Below are 21928 nucleotides of genomic sequence, written 5' to 3'. Positions count from 1 at the left end.
TTGTTAGAAGTATCAGCTAAATCTTTTTCGAACACTAAATGAGGCGACACTCTACAGTCACTTGACTTTTGACTTTACTAAAAATAGTAGCCAAATCGCACTCAAATCATACCCTGCCATCCTAAGAAGTACAGGATGGTCACGGTTCAAATACTTTTGATCTTAGGACTGCTTGGTCAATAGCTTTTGTTGGCTAGGAAAGGCGATTTCTTTGATAGTATAGTAGCCAGAGTAAGAACAGATTGGAGAAAGTTCATGGAGCTGCTACCACTGTTAGCAACAACGACTTTTTCCCTTCAGTTTGAAAAGCAGATTGTATGATGTTTTTCCTTGAATTGCAGTGATGCATGGTAGTGAGATATGAGCTTTGGATGCTGAAGATTTGAGAAGACTAGAAAGAAATGAAGCTAGCGTTCTCTGTTGGATGTGTAGTGTATGATTGAACAACGAAGAAATGTGCAAATAAACATGTGAAGCATATGGATGAAGACAACTCTTTTACTTGTTTCAGTCATTTGACTGCAGCCATGCTGGAGCACCACCTTTAGTCGAGCAAATCGACACCAAGACTTATTCTTTGTAAGCTCAGTACTTATTCTATCAGTCTCTTTTGCCGAACCGCTAAGTTACGGGGACGTAAACACACCAGCATCGGTTGTCAAGCGATGTTGGGGGGACAAATACAAACACACACACACACATATATATATATACATATATACGACGGGCTTCTTTCAGTTTCCGTCTACCAAATCCACTCACAAGGCTTTGGTCAGCCCGAGGCTATAGTAGAAGACACTTGCCCAAAGTGCCACACAGTGGGACTGAACCCAGAACCATGTGGTTGGTAAGCAAGCTACATACCACACTGACCCAAATAGAGATGGAACCAAGTAGTGAAAGTAGATCTCAGGACCTCACTGAGTAAATGACCAAAGGAACAGGATGACTGGCAATATATGGCATTTCAGAAAACCTGCCCATCTTGACAAATCAGATTCTGGAAACACATATACACACACACACATAAATACATATATAGGCGCATGTGTAGTCAGAACCTTGCTTCCCAACCACATGGTACAGGGTTCTGTGCCACTGCATGGCACCTTGGGTAAGTGTTTTCTACTATAGCCTCTGGCTGAACAAAGCCTTGTGAGTAGATTTGGTAGACAGAAACTGAAAGAAGCGGCAAGCTAGCAGAAACGTTAGCATGCTGGGCGAAATAATTAGCAGTATTTCGTCTGCCGTTATGTTCTGAGTTCAAATTCTGCCGAGGTCGACTTTGCCTTTCATTCTTCGGGGTCGATAAATTAAGTACCAGTTACGCACTGGGGGTTGATGAAATCGACTTAATCCCTTTGTCTGTCCTTGTTTGCCCCCTCTATGTTTAGCCCCTTGTGGGCAGTAAAGAAATAAGAAGCTGAAAGAAGACCATCGTGTATATATAATGTATGTATGTATCTGTGTGTGTGTCTGTGTTTGTCCTCCATCACTGCGTGACAACCAGCGTTGGTGGGTTTCCAGTACAGTAACTTAGCAGTTCAGCAAAAGAGACTGGTAGAGTCAGTAACAGGCTCTTTAAGAAAATAAGTACTGGCGTTGATACATTTGACTAAAATTTCAAGGTGGTGTTCTGAATGTGCAAATAAAGCTCCTGTTCTATTATGCTGATAAGTGAACCAGTTTCTTGGGGCTGCATCAAGCAGTACTGATATAATGTAGGATAAATATAGTAATAATAACAATAATCCTTGGATGGAATTTATAAATATTTTAATGCCCCAGCATGGCTACAGTCAAATGTTATTATTACTATATTCATCCTACATTATATCGGTACAGCTTGATGCAACCCTAAAATACTGGTTCACCTGTCAACATCATTAGACCGTGGCCAGCATTATAGAATAGAAGCTTTATTTGCATATGCAGAACATTTCCTGTACACAATACATTACCGTATGCATTTTGAGATGCTCTGTGTTTCTTTCAATTAATTTTAAATATAACAAAGAATTTAGTAAAATAGTTATCATTAAGCTAGTGTTAGGAACATAAATTGTGACTAAGGTTTGGTGGAAGATTTTAATTCAAAACTCATGAAAACAAGACATTTGTACTACAGAGCCAGAGGCGGTTTCAGCCAAGTTGGTGTCAATAGTGTTAAAAGATATATATATATATATATATATATATATATATATATTTATATAAATGAGTGGAAATTGAACCAGTGAGTGTGTCAATTGATAAGGCATTTAAACAGAATGTCTCTCCCCTGACACAACAAAATATGCTTCAACACACGAATTTACATAAAGAATCTTGCAAACCAAATACAAAAACGAAATATATACACAGTAGTGCAAACATGCTATATATATATATATATATATATAAAGGGTATTTAAAAAAAGAAATTTTTTAAGTTATAAAATCTTTTATCAGGATGTTACTAACCTTTTTGGAAAAAGTTTTTTCCTAGTGTGTGTGAGCGCTTTTGATTAACCTTATATATATATATAGGGTATCCAGCCATAGAAAACCATGCCAAATCAGACTGGAGTTTGGTGCAGCTTACCAACCCCAGTCAGACTGTCCAACCCATGCCAGCACGGATAGCGGATGTTAAATGATGATGATGAGATATATATACAATGTCTTACATTGATTTGATATTGTATCATATTCTTATAGTGTACATGCATTAGTGTATACATATGGCAAGCATGTTGGAAGAACACTGGCAAGACATGTAACATGAAGGAAACTCAAACATGACTATTAGAAAATATAAAATAGAGCTACATGATGAAATGCAATTGGATATTTTTAAATAAAAAATCTCTACAAATATATTTCAGAGTGTATAAATTACGATTATATTGGAATTTGATGCAAAAAGAAAAATGGTGAGCACACACACAAACTGACACAAATCCTACCAATTCTTTTTTCTTTTTGTGTGTGTTTTTGCATGTGAAATGGTTGACATTAGGAAGGGTGGTTATGTGTGTGTGTGAATATATATACACACACAATTTGGTTTGGCTTTGCAAGGTCAATAATCTGGTGTAGAACTCAATATACGAATGTTTCAGAACAAAGTGTTAGACGAGTATAGAGTGGTAATAAGAAAAAGTAATATGACAGGAATAAGATAACCATTTATTCCGTTGCCATCTCTCTTTTCTTTTATATATGTGTATGTGTGTGTGTTTAAATATATTTTTTACATAAAAAAATTTGGCAAAAGAATATAGTATCTGTTAACAATCTTAGCAAAATACTCACAGTTGAGTACATAAGGTCAATTTCATTATTATTATTATTATTATTATTATAAAGTATTTTCAATGGATCAGTTTTGAGCTCTATTTAAAGTTGATATATATATATATATGTATATATATATATATATATATATAATGTTCACAGACACACACACACACACACACACATCTGAGCCCCTTACACCCTTCTTCAAACTATCACCATCACCCATCATTTCTCTATCACTGAAAACCTCTATCACCTGCCTAACTTATCTTTCTCATTCAGAACCATTTCACTTGATATCCATCCTTCTGTATCCACATTTTACATTGGTCACCAAATTATCTCCCCTCCTTTACCACCATGTACTTTTCACTCCCCCATCCATGTACTGAACCTACCTCTCCCCTCACACTCTTGCAACCTATCCAACCGCACATTATCTCCCTTTTTCTCAGCCTTCTGTCTACTGTAGCTTCATTAATACTTTGCTGCCCTTCATCCTTTTTTTTGCACTGTCAGTCATCACTTGCTCTCCCCTACCTCCCTGTAACTCATGTATCTTTGATCAACCCACCTCCTATCTACCACTTCATCCATCCCTCAACACTAACCAATCTCTCCAGTCATGACCTACACTTCCCAACTTTACTTCCTATTTGTCATGGCTTCACATTTATTCTTCATTCGTTATCAACACTGGGTTAACCATTATGTAAAATAAGCAAATGCTTAGAGCATCAAGGGAAGAGGTGGGGCACCACACAAATGGTAAATGGTTTACAACCAACAAAGGGAAATCACTTTAAACTTGCTAAGATGGTATTCAAAGTAGTTTTTTTATGCTCGGAAATATAATTTGGAAAGTATTCATGGTGTCACAGTAAGGGTCTGATTAAAGATTTGGCAATAGGCGTAGGAGTAGCTGCGTGGTAAGTAGCTTGCTTATGAACCACATGGTTCTGGGTTCAGTCCCACTGCGTGGCACCTTGGGCAAGTGTCTTCTACTATAGTCTCGGGCCGACCAAAGCCTTGTGAGTGGACTTGGTAGACGGAAACTGAAAAAAGCCCATTGTATATATGTATGTGTGTGTGTATACGTTTGTGTGTCTGTGTTTGTCCCCCACCAACATCGCTTGACAACCAATGCTGGTGTGTTTACGTCCCCGTAACTTAGTGGTTCGGCAAAAGCGACCGATAGAGTAAGTACTAGGCTTCCAAAGAATAAGTCCTGGGGTCGACTTGCTCGACTAAAGGCAGTGCTCCAGCATGGCCACAGTCAAATGACTAAAACAAGTAAAAGAGTAAAGAGTAATTAAAAAAGTAGAAAACTTTTCAAATATAAAATAAATTGGAAGTATACAGAAATAAACATTATTTTCCATCAATAACATTAATAACTGTTTCGATTCATTTTGAAAAATGAAAATTTATTTTATGGTTTATTATCGTTTATATTTTGAATTACATACCTATGGAGGGCACCAAAGTCTTTTAAGTGCTTAGGGCCTCTGTGGGTCTTTATCGAACCCTGTTCATTATATTTACCCTAACACTCATTTCTCATCTCTATCCATCCCCCACCTTCTCTATACTCCCTTGCAATTTCTACTCTCCCACTATCCCTGTTCTTTGCTCCTCATTCACCTCATTACCTTGGAGTCCACCCAGGATCAATGTTACAAAGCTGGGATTTTGCATTACCTTTACATTCCATCCTTCACTCATAATTCTCTCTCTCTCTCTCTCTCTCTCTCTCTCTCTCTCTCTCTCTCTCTCTCTCTCTCTCTCCCTCCCTCTCTTCTTGAGCTGGGGTGCATGTATGTGTGTCTTGAATGAAGATTAGAGATGAACTGTGTATATGTGGGCATGTTTTTGAACTTACACTACTTTTTCATGTACGCATAGATATGTATGCTTAGATGTATAGACATATGCATATGTCAGTAGGTGTTAGTAAATAAAAAAAATTATGTATGACTGTGGTTGTGTGTGAGCATGATGCATGCATGTTTGAATAAATAGGTACAAACAGCTATTTCCACACTGATAACTTATCACCAGTATTTTATCTCTCTTTCCAGACCCACCCGAGTTACTCTTGTTCTCTCTTCAATAATATGCATTGCCATGTGGCTCCTTTGCAGCAAAAAACCTTGTTCTGCTCTCTTGTACTTTAACCTCTCATCTCCTAGCATAAAACCACCTCTATCTCTCTACTACAACCCCACTCAGTTGAAGGAGATTTGGGGATTTTAGTGTTTAAGCTGTATATCAACTTCAAATATGCTGGTGCCAATACTCTCCATAAAGTGGTTGGTATTTTGAAGGGCATCCAGCCATAGAATCCGTGCAAAGTAGACAATGGAACGCAATACAACGTTTAGACCATTGGCATGGAAGATGGATGAGAAAAGATGATGTATCATCGCCATCATCATTGAGTGTTTGTTTTCCATGCTGTCATGGGTTGGATGGCTGGTCAGCCAGAGAGCTTCTGAGTTTCCAGTTGGCATGGTTTCTATGGCTAGATACCCTTCCTAGCACCAACCACTTTGCGGAGTGTATTTGGTGGTGTTCGTGTGACACTGGCACAAGTGCTTTATGCTTTATACATGGCTCTGACACAGATGCCTTTCACATGGCACCAGTGTGGGTGCTCTTTGTGTGGCACTGGCACAGGTGCTATTATATGTGGCACCAGCACAGACACTTTTTTACACGGTACCAGAATGGGTACTTTCTTATATGGCAGCAGCACAGGTGCTTTTTACATGGCACCAGTATGGGCACTATTATACTTGGCACCAGCACAGGTGTTTTTTGTGTGGCACCAGTACAGGCCCTTCTTTTACATGGCACTGGCAGAGGTGCTTTCTTACATGGCACCAGCACAGGTGACTTTTATGCTTTTTATATGGTACCAGGACCTGCAAGCCCACAAGAAAAGGACATCTCAGCAGAGAGACTGAGTCGGTGGGGGCAATATGGTTGTAAAGGATATGCCTGAATCACCCTCATCATAATCATTTGACATCTATGTCCCATGTTGACATGGGTTGGACATACCTGGTGCAGGCATAGCTATGTGATAAGAAGTTTGTTTCCCAACCACATGGTTTTGGGTTCAGTCCCACTGCGTGGCACTTTGGGCAAATATCTTCTATTATAGCCTTGGGCCAACCAAAGTCTTGTAAGTGAAATTGATAGAGAAAAACTGAAAGAAGCGGTTCATGTGTGTGTATTTGTATATGTGTGCGTGTGTGTGTTACTCTCTTTACCTTGGCATTAAGTGATGATCATAAACTAGCATCACTGTCATGCATGTGGTGTTTTTCATTTCCAGTCTGGCCATGGAGAAATTTTACCTTGCTTGGAAACAAGTGAGTGTTAGTGACAGGAAGGGTATCCTGCTGTAGAAAATCTGCCTCAAAAAATTCTACCCAACTCATGCAAGCATGGAAAAATTGATGTTAAAATGATGATATATATTATGTGATTGATTTGTTCACCAATAAAAAATACATCTGAAACCACGGTAGTAAAACTCAATCCATCTGTGTTATTGTTTATACTTCACCACATTCAGAACCGTCCCTGCACTGATCAAAGCCTTGGATTTGGTAGGCAGAAACTGAAAGAACTCCATCATGTGTGTGTGTGTGTGTTTGTTCCGCACCACTGCTTGACAATCGGTGTTGGTATGTCCCTGTAACTTACCAGTTCAGAAAAAGAGATCAATAGAATAATTATCAGGCTTAAAAAAAAAAGGTACTGGGTTTGATTCATTTAACTAAAATTTCTTAAAGGTGGCGCTCCAGCATAGCCACAGTCTAATGACTGCAACAAGTAAAAGATGTGTGTGTATGCATATGTATGTATAAGTATATACATATATGTATGTGTGTGTGGATATATATAGATAGATAGATACATACATACATATATATACATACATACATACATACATACATACATACATACATACACACATACATACATACATACATACATAGAGAGGATTATATATGTACATATATCATCATTTTTTTTCTATACTAGCATGATTTAGATGGGTCCTCTCCAAAAACAGCTTCCCACCACTTGTTACATTCCTTTGTCATCTCTTGTGTGGGGTTCAGCTTCCTGAGATCATGAGATCAACCTTCACCACCTCAGCTCATATTTTCCTTAATCTTCCTCTTACATTATATCCATCTGCCCTCCTGTCACTTCTTGACTGATCTGTCATCTTCTATATCTATTATATGTCCATATCAGTGCAGCTGTCCTTCCTGCATACTAAAGTTTATTCCTCTCAAACCCAGTTCCTCTTACTGCTTATCTAAGCCTTATCTTCATGCACATTAACATTTTACATCCAGCAGATCATACTCACTTCGTTTCTCTCCAACTTTTACACTTTTTTCTTTATATTTTATATTGTAAAACAGATATATTTTATAAGATATGATTTAATAAAATAACTTATGTACTTTTTTATAACTTTCGGCAAATCTTTGAAAGTTTCATATTTGTACAGAGCTGTCAATGAGAGTTACATTGATTTCTGACACAGACACCAGACTACAAATTCTAGTAGTTGAATATAGCTAGTTACACTAATTTTATCAACTGCAGGAGGATGTAAGGCAAGATGACTTTACTGTAGCACAAAGCCAGAAGTTTGTGTAGCTCCATTTATTTTTAGTTAAGCCATAAGGCCGTAAATGTACCTCAGTCGAAACATTTACTGGTGCACAGCCTATAGGCCATCCTCTATATTCAGTGCCCACATCTCACAATCAAACTATTTTGTAATTATTTGTTAAAAAGGATTTACTCTTTTACTCTTTTATTTGTTTCAGTCATTTGACTGTGGCCATGCTGGAGCACCGCCTTTTAGTCGAGCAAATCGACCCTAGGGCTTATTCTTTGTAAGCCTAGTACTTATTCTATAAGTCTCTTTTGCTGAACCGCTAAGTTACGGGGACATTTTTTATTTATTTATTTATTTATTTTTAATCAGGACTGAAGATTTTGGAAGTTCAATGTGAAATATAAATAACAAACATATGATTTTTACTTTTAAATGAAATATTGAATCTGCTCCTCCAATACAACGAAAGGTAAGTAAATATAATTGTGTTTACATGTGACATTTATGTGACAATACATTTGTAACTCCCTCCTAAACTCCAGAATCAGAAACCTTCGATTAGGGCTGATTTGGGACTAAACCACAGCAAGTACAGTTTTTATTGCACTTGTTACAGTTTAGTTCCATGTCAGCCCTGGTCCAGCAGGCTTATGATCAAAAGCTATCTTGGATTATACTATTTACAGCATCCTTTGCAATTTTTAAAATGTTAGAGAATAATTTAAAAGAAAAGCTTTAGCTGCTATTTCTACCAGATCAAGTGAGCAGCACCTGATCTTGCACTAAATACCCAATCCTTTATCCCTAAATTGGTAACCCCTCATGAATGCACCACCACCCTACTTACTAAAAAAAAAAAGCAGTTAAATCTACCTCAAAATCGCACCATCTTAAAAAGGAACATGTTTGATAATATGGTTCTGGGCTTACAGGACATAGGGAATGGCTTTGATCATAGTTTTATATAGTCATGGCTAATATAGAGCTAAACATCAACCTCTGGGGAGGAGGATCTTGGAAAAGTTATGCTCACCACTCCTCTCCACTTCAACTAACTTTATAAAGGTCTATAAAGAACTAGCTGCTCCCATTTCGTTGCACACTCATCACTAACATCCTTGGTCAAAGGCCATGAATTTCACAGTCTCACAATTTCCATTTCCTTCCTTTCTAGAATTACAAAAAACTTAGACAAATGCAATCATAAATTAGATAAAATTTCGTAGTTATTGTTGTTGGTTAGCCCCAGACATGGCTTCTGAGTGGAAATTTTACCAGGTGGTACCAAGTTTCTCTTGGGGATTGCTTCTTTCACAAAATGTAGATGTGTGTTTTCAATATATACAAGCATTTCCTGAGATTCCAGGAATTTCCTCAGCCAAAATATAATGTGCCATGAACCCAGAGCACTTGTCTGCCTTCTTTGAACAGGCCAATGATCAAAGGAGCTCCAACATGTGGCCATATTTGTTTCCTTTTTAAAACACAATGGTCTGATATGATGGAGATTTAGCTGCTGTTTTTAGCATGTGGAGTGACTGTGAGGAGAGTCCTTTGTTGTTTTTCCAATATTATAGTACTTTATAAGGCAGTGAACTGGCAGAATCATTAGCACACTAGGCAAGATGCTTAGTGGCATTTCATCTGTGCCTATGTTCTGAGTTCAAATTCTGTTAAGGTTGACTTTGCTTTTCACCCTTTTGGTGTCAATAAAATAAGTACCAGTTGAATGCTGGGGTTGATTTAATCAACTCGATCCCTGCCCCAAAACTACTGGCCTCATGTCAAGATTTGAAACCAATATCAGAGTACTTTATTCTGTTGGACACCTTAACTCATTTAGCAGTAATATTACTAAATAAGATAGGAACATATCTATAACTGCCATCTTGCTTACTAAAAGAATCAGATTTTCTTCTTAAGCAAGATAATAAATAATTGCTTTTTAATTAATTTTTCTCAAAATTAATTCCCCTTTTCTTTCAGGTGAATTTCATTTTGTAGACAACTTTTTGCATAATTTATTCTATACATTCCAAACTGAGTTTTAACCACAACATAGTCCTATACACCTTGTACTCCAAAATGATCATGGCTGAAACACTCTTTAATAATAAGTCAATTTGATCAAAACTGAACTATGTATACCAGTTATACTATATATTACATACTGTATATTATCTGCAGAGATCCTAAGACCAAGATGCCATGTAAAAATCTTTGGTGTGGGTGCTGGTACCACATAAAAATCACTGGTGATAGTGTTATGTAAAAGCACTGGTAACAGTGCCATGTAAAAAGCTTCCAGTACATTCAGTGGAGTGGCTAGAGTTAGGAAGGACATCCAGCTGTAGAAACCTAACCAAAGCTAGTGTGACCCTGGCCTTACTAGTTCCTGTCAAGCTGTCTAACCCTTGCCAGCATGGGAAATGGACATTAAATGTTGATGATGATGATGTATGTATATTTACAACTGGGAAATGAGTTTCTCCTCCACTGTTCGATATTAACTTGAACATATACATGTGTATGTACTAATCATACTGTCTACTAAACATATCATATATACATACATTATACATGTGTGTGATAAGTGTAGGTATGTACACACACATACTCACACACTAGATATGCCAGTTATACTATATATTATATTGCTAGAAACATACTTTACATTATGGTACACAGCACTATATATTATATTGAATATTACATATAGCTTTTATATACTAGTTATACTCTAGATATACCAGTCATACTACCATTGATGTGACATATTAATATAATCCTACAATTCGTATGCTAGGTTTGGCATGCTGGTATGGCACTACTATTCTAGTAACATCTATATAATGTACTGATATGCCGTTATCATTGATGCGAAAAATTGATAATCAAAGCAACTAAATCTTCTCTTTAATTGTCTCTTCTAGAATGGAAGATATGACATTTATTAAGGTAATAGCCAATAACAGAGAATTCTACCTCTTCACTACAATTAAAGATGAGGGCTACGATTTGATTATAACAGATTGTCAAGACTTTTGGAGTGGATTCGGTAAGTATATTATGAACCTCTGTCATTTAAACAAACCATATCCAGCTCAAATATCTTATCTGTTTTATGTTAAAACCAACCAGATCTGATCTCTCTCACCTACCTTACAATGTCATTCCAAAAATGCAACAATCGCACTATTGAACTCTCAAAGCTATGAGATAATGCCTAATTAATTCAAAACAATGTGAACAAATAATCTGAATACTAATGGGTTAACCTAACAATGAGCAAATATCTAGGTCAGATGTGGTCAGAATAAATGCTAAAGTGTTGAGCTAGTATCTAGTGGTTAAGGTAGTGTCTAGTGTGAAGTAGATGAGAGGTAAAACTTGAAGAGTTTGATGTCAGTCTAACAAATGTAAGTTCAAAAATGTCCTGGTGATAAATAATAGCTGAATGATTGTACAGACAGGTTAACTAACAGCTGAGATCTGGGCGAGTTGATGGTTAGGTGAGCTGACACCTTGGTGAACTGGCAGTTGGGTGAAGTGATAGTAGGGTGAACACAGGTGAGATGAATTGGCAGTTGGATAGATTAACAGATAGGTGAACTCACTGTTGACTGAAATGATAGATAGATGAACTAAGAGTTATGTGACAGCTAGGTGAAATGACAAATGGAGCATTAGAATGAACAGCTTGAAAATTTAATGTATCTTTTCAGCAATATCAAGGTGTCCCACCTATAGTATCAAGGTCTTCTGATCTGGGATATCCATGTGTTACCTACTGTGATATTGTGGTATTCTTAATTGTTCTCAACAGTGAGACTGAGGGGTATTCTCTTATTATATCAGGGTACCCTCCCTGCCATATCAAAATCAAGACATCAAAGATGCTCTTTTAAGAATTTCAAAATGTTTTCTCTCTGTGATATCAATGTGTTTTCTGTGTACTATCTAGGTATTCACTGTATGATATTGAAGTATCCCTGTGTGATATTGAAGTGTTCCTGTGTGATACTGAAGTATACCCTCGATAATATTGATGCATCAGGTGTCTTCTTTTTGTTATCAAGATGTTCTAACTTCAAAATTGAGGTGTCCTTCCTATGATATCAAAATGTCATCTGTGTGTAATATTGTGATGTTCCATGGATATGATATCACAGTCTTCCCTCTCCATGTCAAACTATTTGTTTTGATAAGGCTGAAGGAAAATTGAGCTGTTAAGTAAAACATTAGATTCTAAATTTTTGCATTGAGTTCCCTTCTGTTCAAATTATATATATGTATGTATATATATATATATATATATATATATATATATATATATATATATATATATATATATATACCATAAATCCCTGAGTATAGTCCGCACTTGAGTATAATACGCAGGGGATTTTTAGGGGGCTGTACCTCTGAAAAACCTAAACCTTGTGTATAATACGCACCCCTTCTCTAACTTGAGTCAAGGAGGTCTATATAACATTCTTGGTTTGTAAACATACATACAGTAACGTCCTTTATTATTATTGTATATATAACATAAGGCAAACGTGTAGCTTTTTTGTGCACTTTGTTTGCAGAAAATAAAGAAATAACAGTAATAATGTCAGTGAAAAATAAATATTAAGTAAATTGCCTTTACATATTTATCACTTAGAAAATTTTGCTTAGAAAATATTTTTCATTTTTAACCTCGTATATAGTACGCACTAGAAAGTTTGACCTTTAAATTTTGGGGAAAAAGTGCTGATTATACTCGAGGATTTACGGTCATTAAATGATGATGATGATGATATATATATATATATATACACACACGCGCACATATATCCTTTAAGTTCGTTTATGAGAAACGTTTTAAATATGTTGTGTGGGGTGAGTCATATTGTCTTAATGCCTTTGAATATGGATATAAAAGTTCCTATTCTATTATGCTGGCTACAGCCTAATGATGCCAACTGGCAAAGTCTATAGCTTGAAGAAATGAATGCATGAACATGATCTACTTAATGTCCATGGATACGACAGACTGCACTGTGGTATCCATGAACATACAGACTTTGATCTTAAGAAACATGAGCTGTGAAAACACACGTAGTGATGCATTAAAATATTTATAAATTCAATGCAAGAATTATTATTATTATTATTATTATTATTATTGTTATTATTATTATTATTATTATTATTATTATTATTATTATTACCATATATATATGTTGTTATGTATGTATGTATGTATATAATTAAATTGTGTGTGTGTGTAAATATATATGCTAATATTTCCTATTATTTCCAGTGTTGAAGAATGACAGCAATAATCGATGTTCAGATTTCCTACCATTAACCAGAATATCTTATCAGGACAGAAGTTTTAGCTATGAAATAGATCATTTTTCTAACGAAAAGATTCTATTCAGGTGGAAGGAGGAAAATGCAGCCGAAGATCTCAAAGTAAGTTCCAAAAGACACCAACAGATGATGATGCAGAAAATATCATCATAATCATCATCATTGTCATCCTCATCATTGTCATCATCATCATCATCATTATCATTATTATTATTATTATTATTGCGAACTGGCAGAATCATTATTACTTCAGACAAAATGCTAGACAACATGTCTTCTGGTTCTTTATATTCTGAGCTCAAATTCTGCCATGGTTGTCTTTGCTTTTATCCTTTTGGGGTCCACAGAAGAAATACTAGTTAAGCACTGGTGTTGATGTAATCAACTTACTTCTCACTCTTATATGTGCAAAAAACAAATTTCCCAAATATATTATCTTCCTACTTTATCAACATACAGATAATACCACAGATCAAACACAAATAAATACAAACCCTAGCTGAACAGGCTATAAAAACATCAGCAATATTCACTTTTTACTGTGAATACTATCAATGGTAGTATAAAAAGCCTAGCTGGTGAAAGTGATCCATATCCCTCTTCTAAGTTCTTTAACTACACTTCATTTCATTTTCACTGAGTCCTCTTTCTTTACATGTGTGTGAGTGGTGTGTTTGTTACTTTGTTCAATCTAACACATGGAAACAACCAAAAATCAATTTTACCTAATCAGAAACAGGATTTGAAAGCTGGCATTTTCTGCATGATAGCTGTCAATCACAAAATGAAAGCAAAATCATTAGGAGGAGAAATTTTTATTAAACAAGCAAAAGCAAAGCATTACAATGACCAAAGTTGTAAGAACTTCTGAAGTTTTAATGAAGAAAGTCATGTGAAACAGTTGAACAGACATGTAAGTAATTTAAAGCAGAAAAAAATCCTCAACAAAGTCTTTTGGTGAAAAATTTCACAAATCTGTCCTGATCAAGAGGCCTATCTGTTGGGGAAGGCATGCTCTGACATGGACTAAATAAAAATTTATATAAGACATTCTATTGTAAAAATTGCCTGGCAACAACGGGCTATTCAGCTAGTATATATATATATATATATATATATCATCATCATCATCATTTAACGTCCGCTTTCCATGCTAGCATGGGTTGGACGATTTGACTGAGGACTGGTGAAACCAGATGGCTACACCAGGCTCTTTCAAATTACCGGAGTCCATTGCTCTATTCATGGCAACGTATAACTGGCCATGTGTAAACATCGGAGTCAGTGAAAATACACCTACACGATCTAAAGTCTGGCTCAGTACCTTTTTTGGTGTGGATGAGCGAGCGAAATCTTTAGGAGTCTGCCCATCTACAATGGGAAATAAAGGAATAGTATCGCAAATCCAAACCTTCTAAATTCATGAACTATACAGGGAGAAATCCAGAGTTAATCCTTCATCGCTGGAATTTTAACAGAAAAAACTCAAAGGTGATACAAAACTCAATATCGGTAATTGTTCATACACCGATTAAAGATGAACCAAAGCCATCACAATCTTTCCTTTATAAAGCTATCCTAAACTAAAACTTTCGTGTATAGTATAATTCAGTGAAGTAAGTTGACTTACTTCCCTTTACCTCTTTTATTAATTATCTCCCCCTTAATTTTTATTTACTTTTTTTACGCCTGTAAACTGAACAATTGCTCTCAATATCCACTAAATACTCATACTTTTCCACATGTTTTTGCTAAAAACGTTCCTGATTATCTCCTTCGTAATCCCAAAAAACATCGTGACCATCGGTCCAGCCATTTGACTGTGAACAGGGAACAGACACACAGACGGGCATAATGCCCATTATAGTAAGATTTATCAACATCAGTTGGTTGACACTGCTAAATAAAACTGCATGTAATTTTAGAACATTCTATATATAGCATTTAAGAAAAGGAAGGTTATTATTTTTATTTTATCAAAAGATACAAAGAAAGAAGAGGAATAACTGTAGTCAGGATATTTAAGAAGAATGGTTAATTCAACATCTAAACTGTCATAGATCAAAGGATATTTCAACTTAATGATGATAAACAGACTGTGATTTGGTTAATGAGAAATAGCTGTGTGTAACAATTTACTCATACACACACACATCATGCTCACACACACCCATAGACATATATAACTTTTTATTTATTCACATCTACTGACATGTATATATGTTCATGTCTAAGCATACACATCCACACATATATGAAAAGTAGTGTAAGTTCAAATACACACCCATATGTATACAGATCCTCTCTATCTCTTCATTCAAGACACGTGTACATGCACCCCGACTCAAGAAGAAAGAGAGAGAGAGAGAGAGTATTATGAGTGAAGGATGAATGTAAATGTAATCCAGCTTTGTAACAATGATTTATTTTGTCTGAGGAGTAATTAAATGCACAAGTGCCTGTGGAATACTCAACCGCTTGCAAAGCAATAGAAGATGGATTCTGTAATTCAAAGAGCTAGTCTCACATTTAGTGCCAAACTGATTTGGAAAGAGGATTGCAATAATTAGTCTGTTGAATACTCAAACATTGACACTGTTATACAATGAGTAGATGGTTCCATTAATCAAACTCTCCATCAAAACTGATGGAAGAATCAAAGAACTGAGCACTGAGGTGGCCAAGATAAAATAAAAAACTCATATTCTTTTGTTTATCACCACTTTAACATGGCCGTTGCGTATGAACCAATGTTACAACTATTTTAACCCCAGAAAGACACTTCCTTCAGTTGGTTATCGATGCAATCTGCTGCCTTGTTGGGGGCCAGCTTTCAAGGGTTTTTAATTATTCGTGTCAACTTCAGTACCTATTACAATCTGGTACATATTTTATCAATTTCTGCTTCTTGAATAAATAAATGTCACTTTCTTTATCATTAACGTACTTTAATTGTCACACTTTTTGTATTAACTCACTGACTCTGAAACAGTTGCTCAACCTAGAGCTATGATAAGAGGACACTTGCTCAAGGTACTCTGCAGTTGGATTAATTCCAGAACCATATGGGTGCCTGTATTTATACTAGGGATGTTAAAATGAAATATTGTGGCACATAAAATACACCATTTTGAGCGTGGCCATTGCCAGTACCGCCTGACTGGCCTTCGTGCCGGTGGCACGTAAAAGCACCAACTACACTCTCGGAGTGGTTGGCGTTAGGAAGGGCATCCAGCTGTAGAAACTCTGCCAAATCAGATTGGAGCCTGGTGTAGTCATCTGGTTTCACCAGTCCTCAGTCAAATCGTCCAACCCATGCTAGCATGGAAAGCGGACGTTAAACGACGATGATGATGATGATGATGATGATGATTAGTATATCTTGTTTTGATGTAGTTTTTTACTAATCTTTTCTTTTTTCCAACCTTTTCTACTTCAGTTTATTCTTGGTTCAGCAACACTTTCTAAAATCGATGACATCAGGTGTATGACGCAGAGAATTTTTGACCATTGTGTAAATATGATATCGAATATAAACCAGGAAGTAACGTCAGTGAAGAAAGATAAAGATATGTTATTACAAGAGAAAGCTGATACACTCAAGGTAATATCTCATTTTGACATCTCACATGTGTTGTTGTCATTGTTGGTGTCGATAAGCCACAAATTCAGCTCGTATTGAGCAGACTTATAACCAAAGACGTTCCAGCTTTGACCATTCCATCATATTTATTGATAATTTCATTATTCAACATATCCTTCCACTTTTAGGACATTAAACTATAATTTCAAGAGCAATTTGGCTTCTATTTCTAACAACTATGACCATTCTATCATGTATCATTCCATCGTGTATCATTCCATCATTCAATGTATCCTTCTATTTTTAGGACACTAGGCTGTAATTTCAAGAGCAATTTGGCTGCTATTTTTAACAGGCATAGATACTACCTCATTTTATCATATACTTTGCACATTTACGATCGCACTGAGTGCTCCAATTTTGGACTGTAGTAACCTTTGTAACCTTAACTAACTAGCTCTACAGATATTATTTGTCTAAGGGGTTGCTGTGGTTTAACCCCCAGGTCAGCAGTGTAAAAACCATGATCAAATATGTTCAAGTGGTGACCATCCTGTCTTTTATTTAGACATAGAATATCTAGGACCACACTATATAGTGTTCTTCTTTTCTTTAAAGACAAGGGTTATAATTTGATGGACTTGTTATTTTTAGCAGGCCAAGTTACCCTATAGAGCAGGGGTTTCTCAACCATTGTTAATCTGTGGACCCCTTTCCAATGTTTAAAAACTAGTTTTATAGAAACTTCTTTCAAAATTCCTATTTTGTTTTTCGCACATTCCCTTGTATAGGTTGAACTATGCAAAGTGTTAGGGAAAGAAACCTAGCTGTTTCTTGCAATACGTACCAACATATACACCTAAAGCACAATTTTTTCAGGGACCCTTAAAGTACTATTGTAAATCCCAAATGTAGTATTTTGTTGTGTGGACCCCAAAAATCTTATAAAGACCCCAGCTGAGAAACACTGATCTGGAGGCTTTGTACGTGGAAGATGCCCTGAAGTAATATGCACTAACATGCACCAGATATAGATTCTTTTCTATTGCCCCTCCCCACTCCTGTTCTTTGCCTTATCCCATCAACACAACCCTTACCCTTGCCAATTACTCCCTACCAGGCTTCACCCCAGGTGACGTTGCACCATACATCATATTACTGCTTCTTTCTTCCATCCAGCACCCTTGGTTCTTCTGAAGGCATTGCTCTTTTGAGCCTTCTAATGACATTACACAAACCATCATGATACATGTAACTCTGTTCTGATATTGAGATGGCTTCCAATCATCCATGTCAGCTAAGTGTTTCTTCAGCACAACTTTAATCTTTATGCTCTCCTATGCCATCACATATTCATGAATACACCAAGATCTTCTTGAAAAAAGAAACATAAAAAAATCATCAAATTTAGTCAGAACACCTTATGTGTGTGTGTGTATCATCATCATCATCATCGTTTAATGTCCATTTTCCATGCTGGCATGGGTTGGACGGTTCGTCTGGGGTCTGGGAAGCCAGGAGGCTGCACCAAGCCCCAATCTGATCTTAGCAATGTTTCTACAGCTGGATGCCCTTCCTAACGCCAACCACTCGGAGAGCATAGTGGGTGCTTTTTACATGCCATCGGCACAGGGGCCAGAGGAGCTTGCATCGACCACAATCAGATGGTGCTTTTTATGTGCCACTGGCACGGAAGCCAGTCAAAGCGGCACTGGCATTGGCCATGTTCGGATGGTGCTTTTTACATGCTACCAGCATGGGGCTCACAACTACAATTTCCATTTGATTTGATTTTGATATTGCTGATGTTGATGTACTTGACTCAACAGGTCTCCTCAAGCATGGCATGTTGCCCTATGATCCAAAGTACTTTGAGTGGGCTGGTCATGTGACACTGGTGTAGGTTACAGCTGTGGGCTCACTTTATTTGCCGGGTCTTCTCAGTCACAGCACATCTCTAGAGGTCTCGGTCTTTTGTCATTGCCTCTGTGAGACCCAACGTTCGAAGGTCATGCTTCACCACCTCATCCCATGTCTTCCTGGGTCTCCCTCTGCCCTGGATTCCTTCCACTGTTTGGGAATGGCACTTCTTCACACAGCTCTCCTCGTCCATCCACAGTACATGACCATTCCAGCCCAGTTGTCTGTCTTGCACACCACATTTGATGCTTCTTATGCCCATTTCTATCTATGAGATCCACTCACAAGGCTTTGGTCAGCCCGAAGGCTGTAGTAGAAGATGCTTGCCCAAGGTGCCACACAATAGGATTGAATCTGGAACCATGTGGTTGGGAAGCAAGCTTTTTATCACACACCCACAATGTGCCTATATTGATGTATTGATGTATTTTGTTTTCCAGCGTTTAGATAAACTTGTTGGTACCAAAGAGACAATGGAACAGGAGCTGTATTCCAAGGTAATGGATTCATCAAAAGCTTTCTTTCGAAAAATTTCATTTATTTGTTTATGTATTAATTAGGAGATTAAAGAATTTTTTTGTGGCCCCCATGGCCATAGGTTATGTAGGAAATGGTGGCAAGGTATTCTCATTGATTTGCTCTTTATTTTGTGTCTAAGGCTTTATGTTATGAAATGACCTGACAAAGCTGACATGAATATATTATATGCTTGGGAGTCTTATATATATATATATATATCAGGCTGAATAAAAAGTAAGCAATGTTTTGAAATATGAAATTCATCACAATATATTTCAACAATGCAGAAATATTATTCATCAAAGTAAGTACCATTACAATCAACACATTTTTGCCAACAAATTACAAGTTTGTTTTTTCCGGTATCATAAAAATCAGGAGTTCTGGAGATGATGAACTCTTTGAATGCACTTTCAGCATCGCTTTGATTTTTGAACTCCTTCTCTCGCAGGAAACCATCAAGGTGCTTGAAAAGTGGTTGTTGCTAGGGGAAAGGTCTGGGGAGTAAGCTGGGTGGGGAAGGACTTCTTAGCCAAGTTCCCTCAACTTCTGGAGCATCATTATGAAACGTGTGGTTGAGCATTGTCATGAAGAATGATTGGCCCTCTTCTCCTCACCAGTCTGGGATGGAAGAGTAGCAGCTTTCCGTTCAATTTGGCAATTTCGTGGGAATGTGTTTCTGCAGTAATGGTTTTTCCAGGTTTTAAGAAGTTATAGTGGATGAGTCCAGCAGTGCACCACCAAACAGTCACATTTCGTTGATATCGCGAGCAGTTTCAGCTGTTTTACATCCTTTTTTGAAGTTGAATAGCAGAATATCACGCTTTGACAGTTCCATTTCTGATGATTGTAACAACGGTGAAAAAAATATCAATGTTAATTTATTTGGGCAAGTCTATGTCTGTATTATCAGACAATTGCAAGAATATGTTTTAAAAAAATTCAAAATGCTGCAAAAATCCAGTACTATATATATATATATATATATATATATATATATATATATACATACAGGGTGCAGCAAAAGTAATGCCTTTTTGTATTTGAGTTTTCTCGTTTTTTCTAATTGAGTTTCTTTTTTATTTCCTAAACCTTCTTTGATTTTTTCATTAGTTTATTATTATTATTCATTTCCTTAAGTAGTGCAATAAATTGTGTTCAATTAAAAATTACTTAGAAAAAAATATACCATAAAAGTTATTAAATGCAAAAAGGGCGTCACTTCTGCTGCACCCTGTATGTATATGTATGTATGTATATATATATATATATATATATATATATATATACATACATACTGGAAAATGTGTGAAATCCTTGGTACAGTTAGGTATATTTGAAAAAGGAAAACAATGACTTCACTGGTAGTTCTAATTTAATTTTCTAATAATATAATTTTACAGTTTGGTTTTTAGATGTAGTAAGTTCTTTGTTAACTTCAGTGGGGACATTTTTTAAAGACTCCTTCTTAACTTTTCTGGAGAACTTTCTCTCGCATTCGTTGGTGGTAATTGTCAATCTGATCTTAACCTGAGATTAGTTTGACAATCACCACTGACGAATTCAGGAGAAAGTTTTCCAGAAAAGTTAAGAAGGAATCTTTAAAAAATCTCTCCACTGAAGTTAACAAAGAACGTACTAGATCTAAAAACCAAACTGTAAAATTATATTATTAGAAAATTAAATTGATTAGAACTACCAGAGAAGTCATTCTTTTCCTTTTTCAAATATATATATATATATATATTTTGTCTAAAAGGTACAGTATTATACGTTATGACGTTTTGAGTCTACACTTTTCAACAGAAAGGATTGAGAGGAAAAAAAAAAGGGAAAGAGAACTAAAAGATATGGGGAGAGAGAGAAAATGTGTAAGGATTAATGGTTCAGCATGATGAAATGGCCCATTTACATGTGTATGTGAGTGTATGTATATATGTATGTATGTATCTGTGTATATATTTGTATATATATATATATATATATATATATATATATATATATATATATATATATATATATATATATATATATATATATAATTTTCCAGAGGATGTTGCAACATATATATATATATATATATATATATATATATATATATATTAGAAAGAAATACTGAACAGGCAAAACATGTGGAATCACTTTAGAGCAGGGGTTTCGCCACCATTTTTTATCTACGGACCCCTTTCATTGCCATTTTATTCTGGTGGACCCCCACAACTATTCGATGTTTAAAAACTAGTTTTATAGAAACTTCTTTCAAGATTCCTCTTTTATTTTTCACACATCAACTTGTGTAGGTTGAACTACGTAAAATGTTAGAGAAAGAAAATTTTTCCAACGGCCCTTAAAATACTATTGTGAATCCCCAGTTTACTATTTTGTTCTGTGGACCCTCAAAAATCTTATATGAACCCTCAGGGGCCATATAAACTCCAGTTGAGAACCACTGCTTCAGAGCATGGAACTTATAATTCAAACATAATTGCAGAGTTGTTAGAGTCAATAAGGGATTAAGAAGTTGTGTATAGCTTCTTAATCACTCTAACAACTCTGCAATTATGTTTGAATTATAAATTCAATGCTCTAATTTGATACCACAT

At 36.1% G+C, this 21928-nt stretch overlaps 1 protein-coding gene across 5 annotated transcripts in view; it reads left to right on the top strand.

Annotated features, from left to right (window-relative positions):
• The window catches only part of LOC106875173 (DNA repair protein XRCC4), a 47917-nt gene that overhangs the window by 14751 nt on the left and 11238 nt on the right, over positions 1-21928 (top strand). For 4 of the 5 annotated variants that reach the window (XM_014923203.3, XM_089341090.1, XM_014923204.3 and 1 more), the window contains exons 2-6: positions 8309-8408; positions 10873-10997; positions 13251-13405; positions 16743-16907; positions 19247-19303. In XM_014923203.3, coding sequence (XP_014778689.1) covers positions 10874-10997; positions 13251-13405; positions 16743-16907; positions 19247-19303 — 501 coding nt within the window. In that variant the 5' untranslated portion in view covers positions 8309-8408; position 10873. The remainder of the gene's footprint in view (positions 1-8308; positions 8409-10872; positions 10998-13250; positions 13406-16742; positions 16908-19246; positions 19304-21928) is intronic. The other variant, XM_014923206.3, reaches the window with a different exon arrangement.

This window comes from Octopus bimaculoides, chromosome 24, assembly GCF_046866305.1.
Source record: "Octopus bimaculoides isolate indiv1 chromosome 24, ASM4686630v1, whole genome shotgun sequence".
NCBI lineage: Eukaryota > Metazoa > Mollusca > Cephalopoda > Octopoda > Octopodidae > Octopus > Octopus bimaculoides.
Note: the sequence above shows the minus strand (reverse complement) of the source record. Positions and strands in the feature narration are given on the sequence as shown.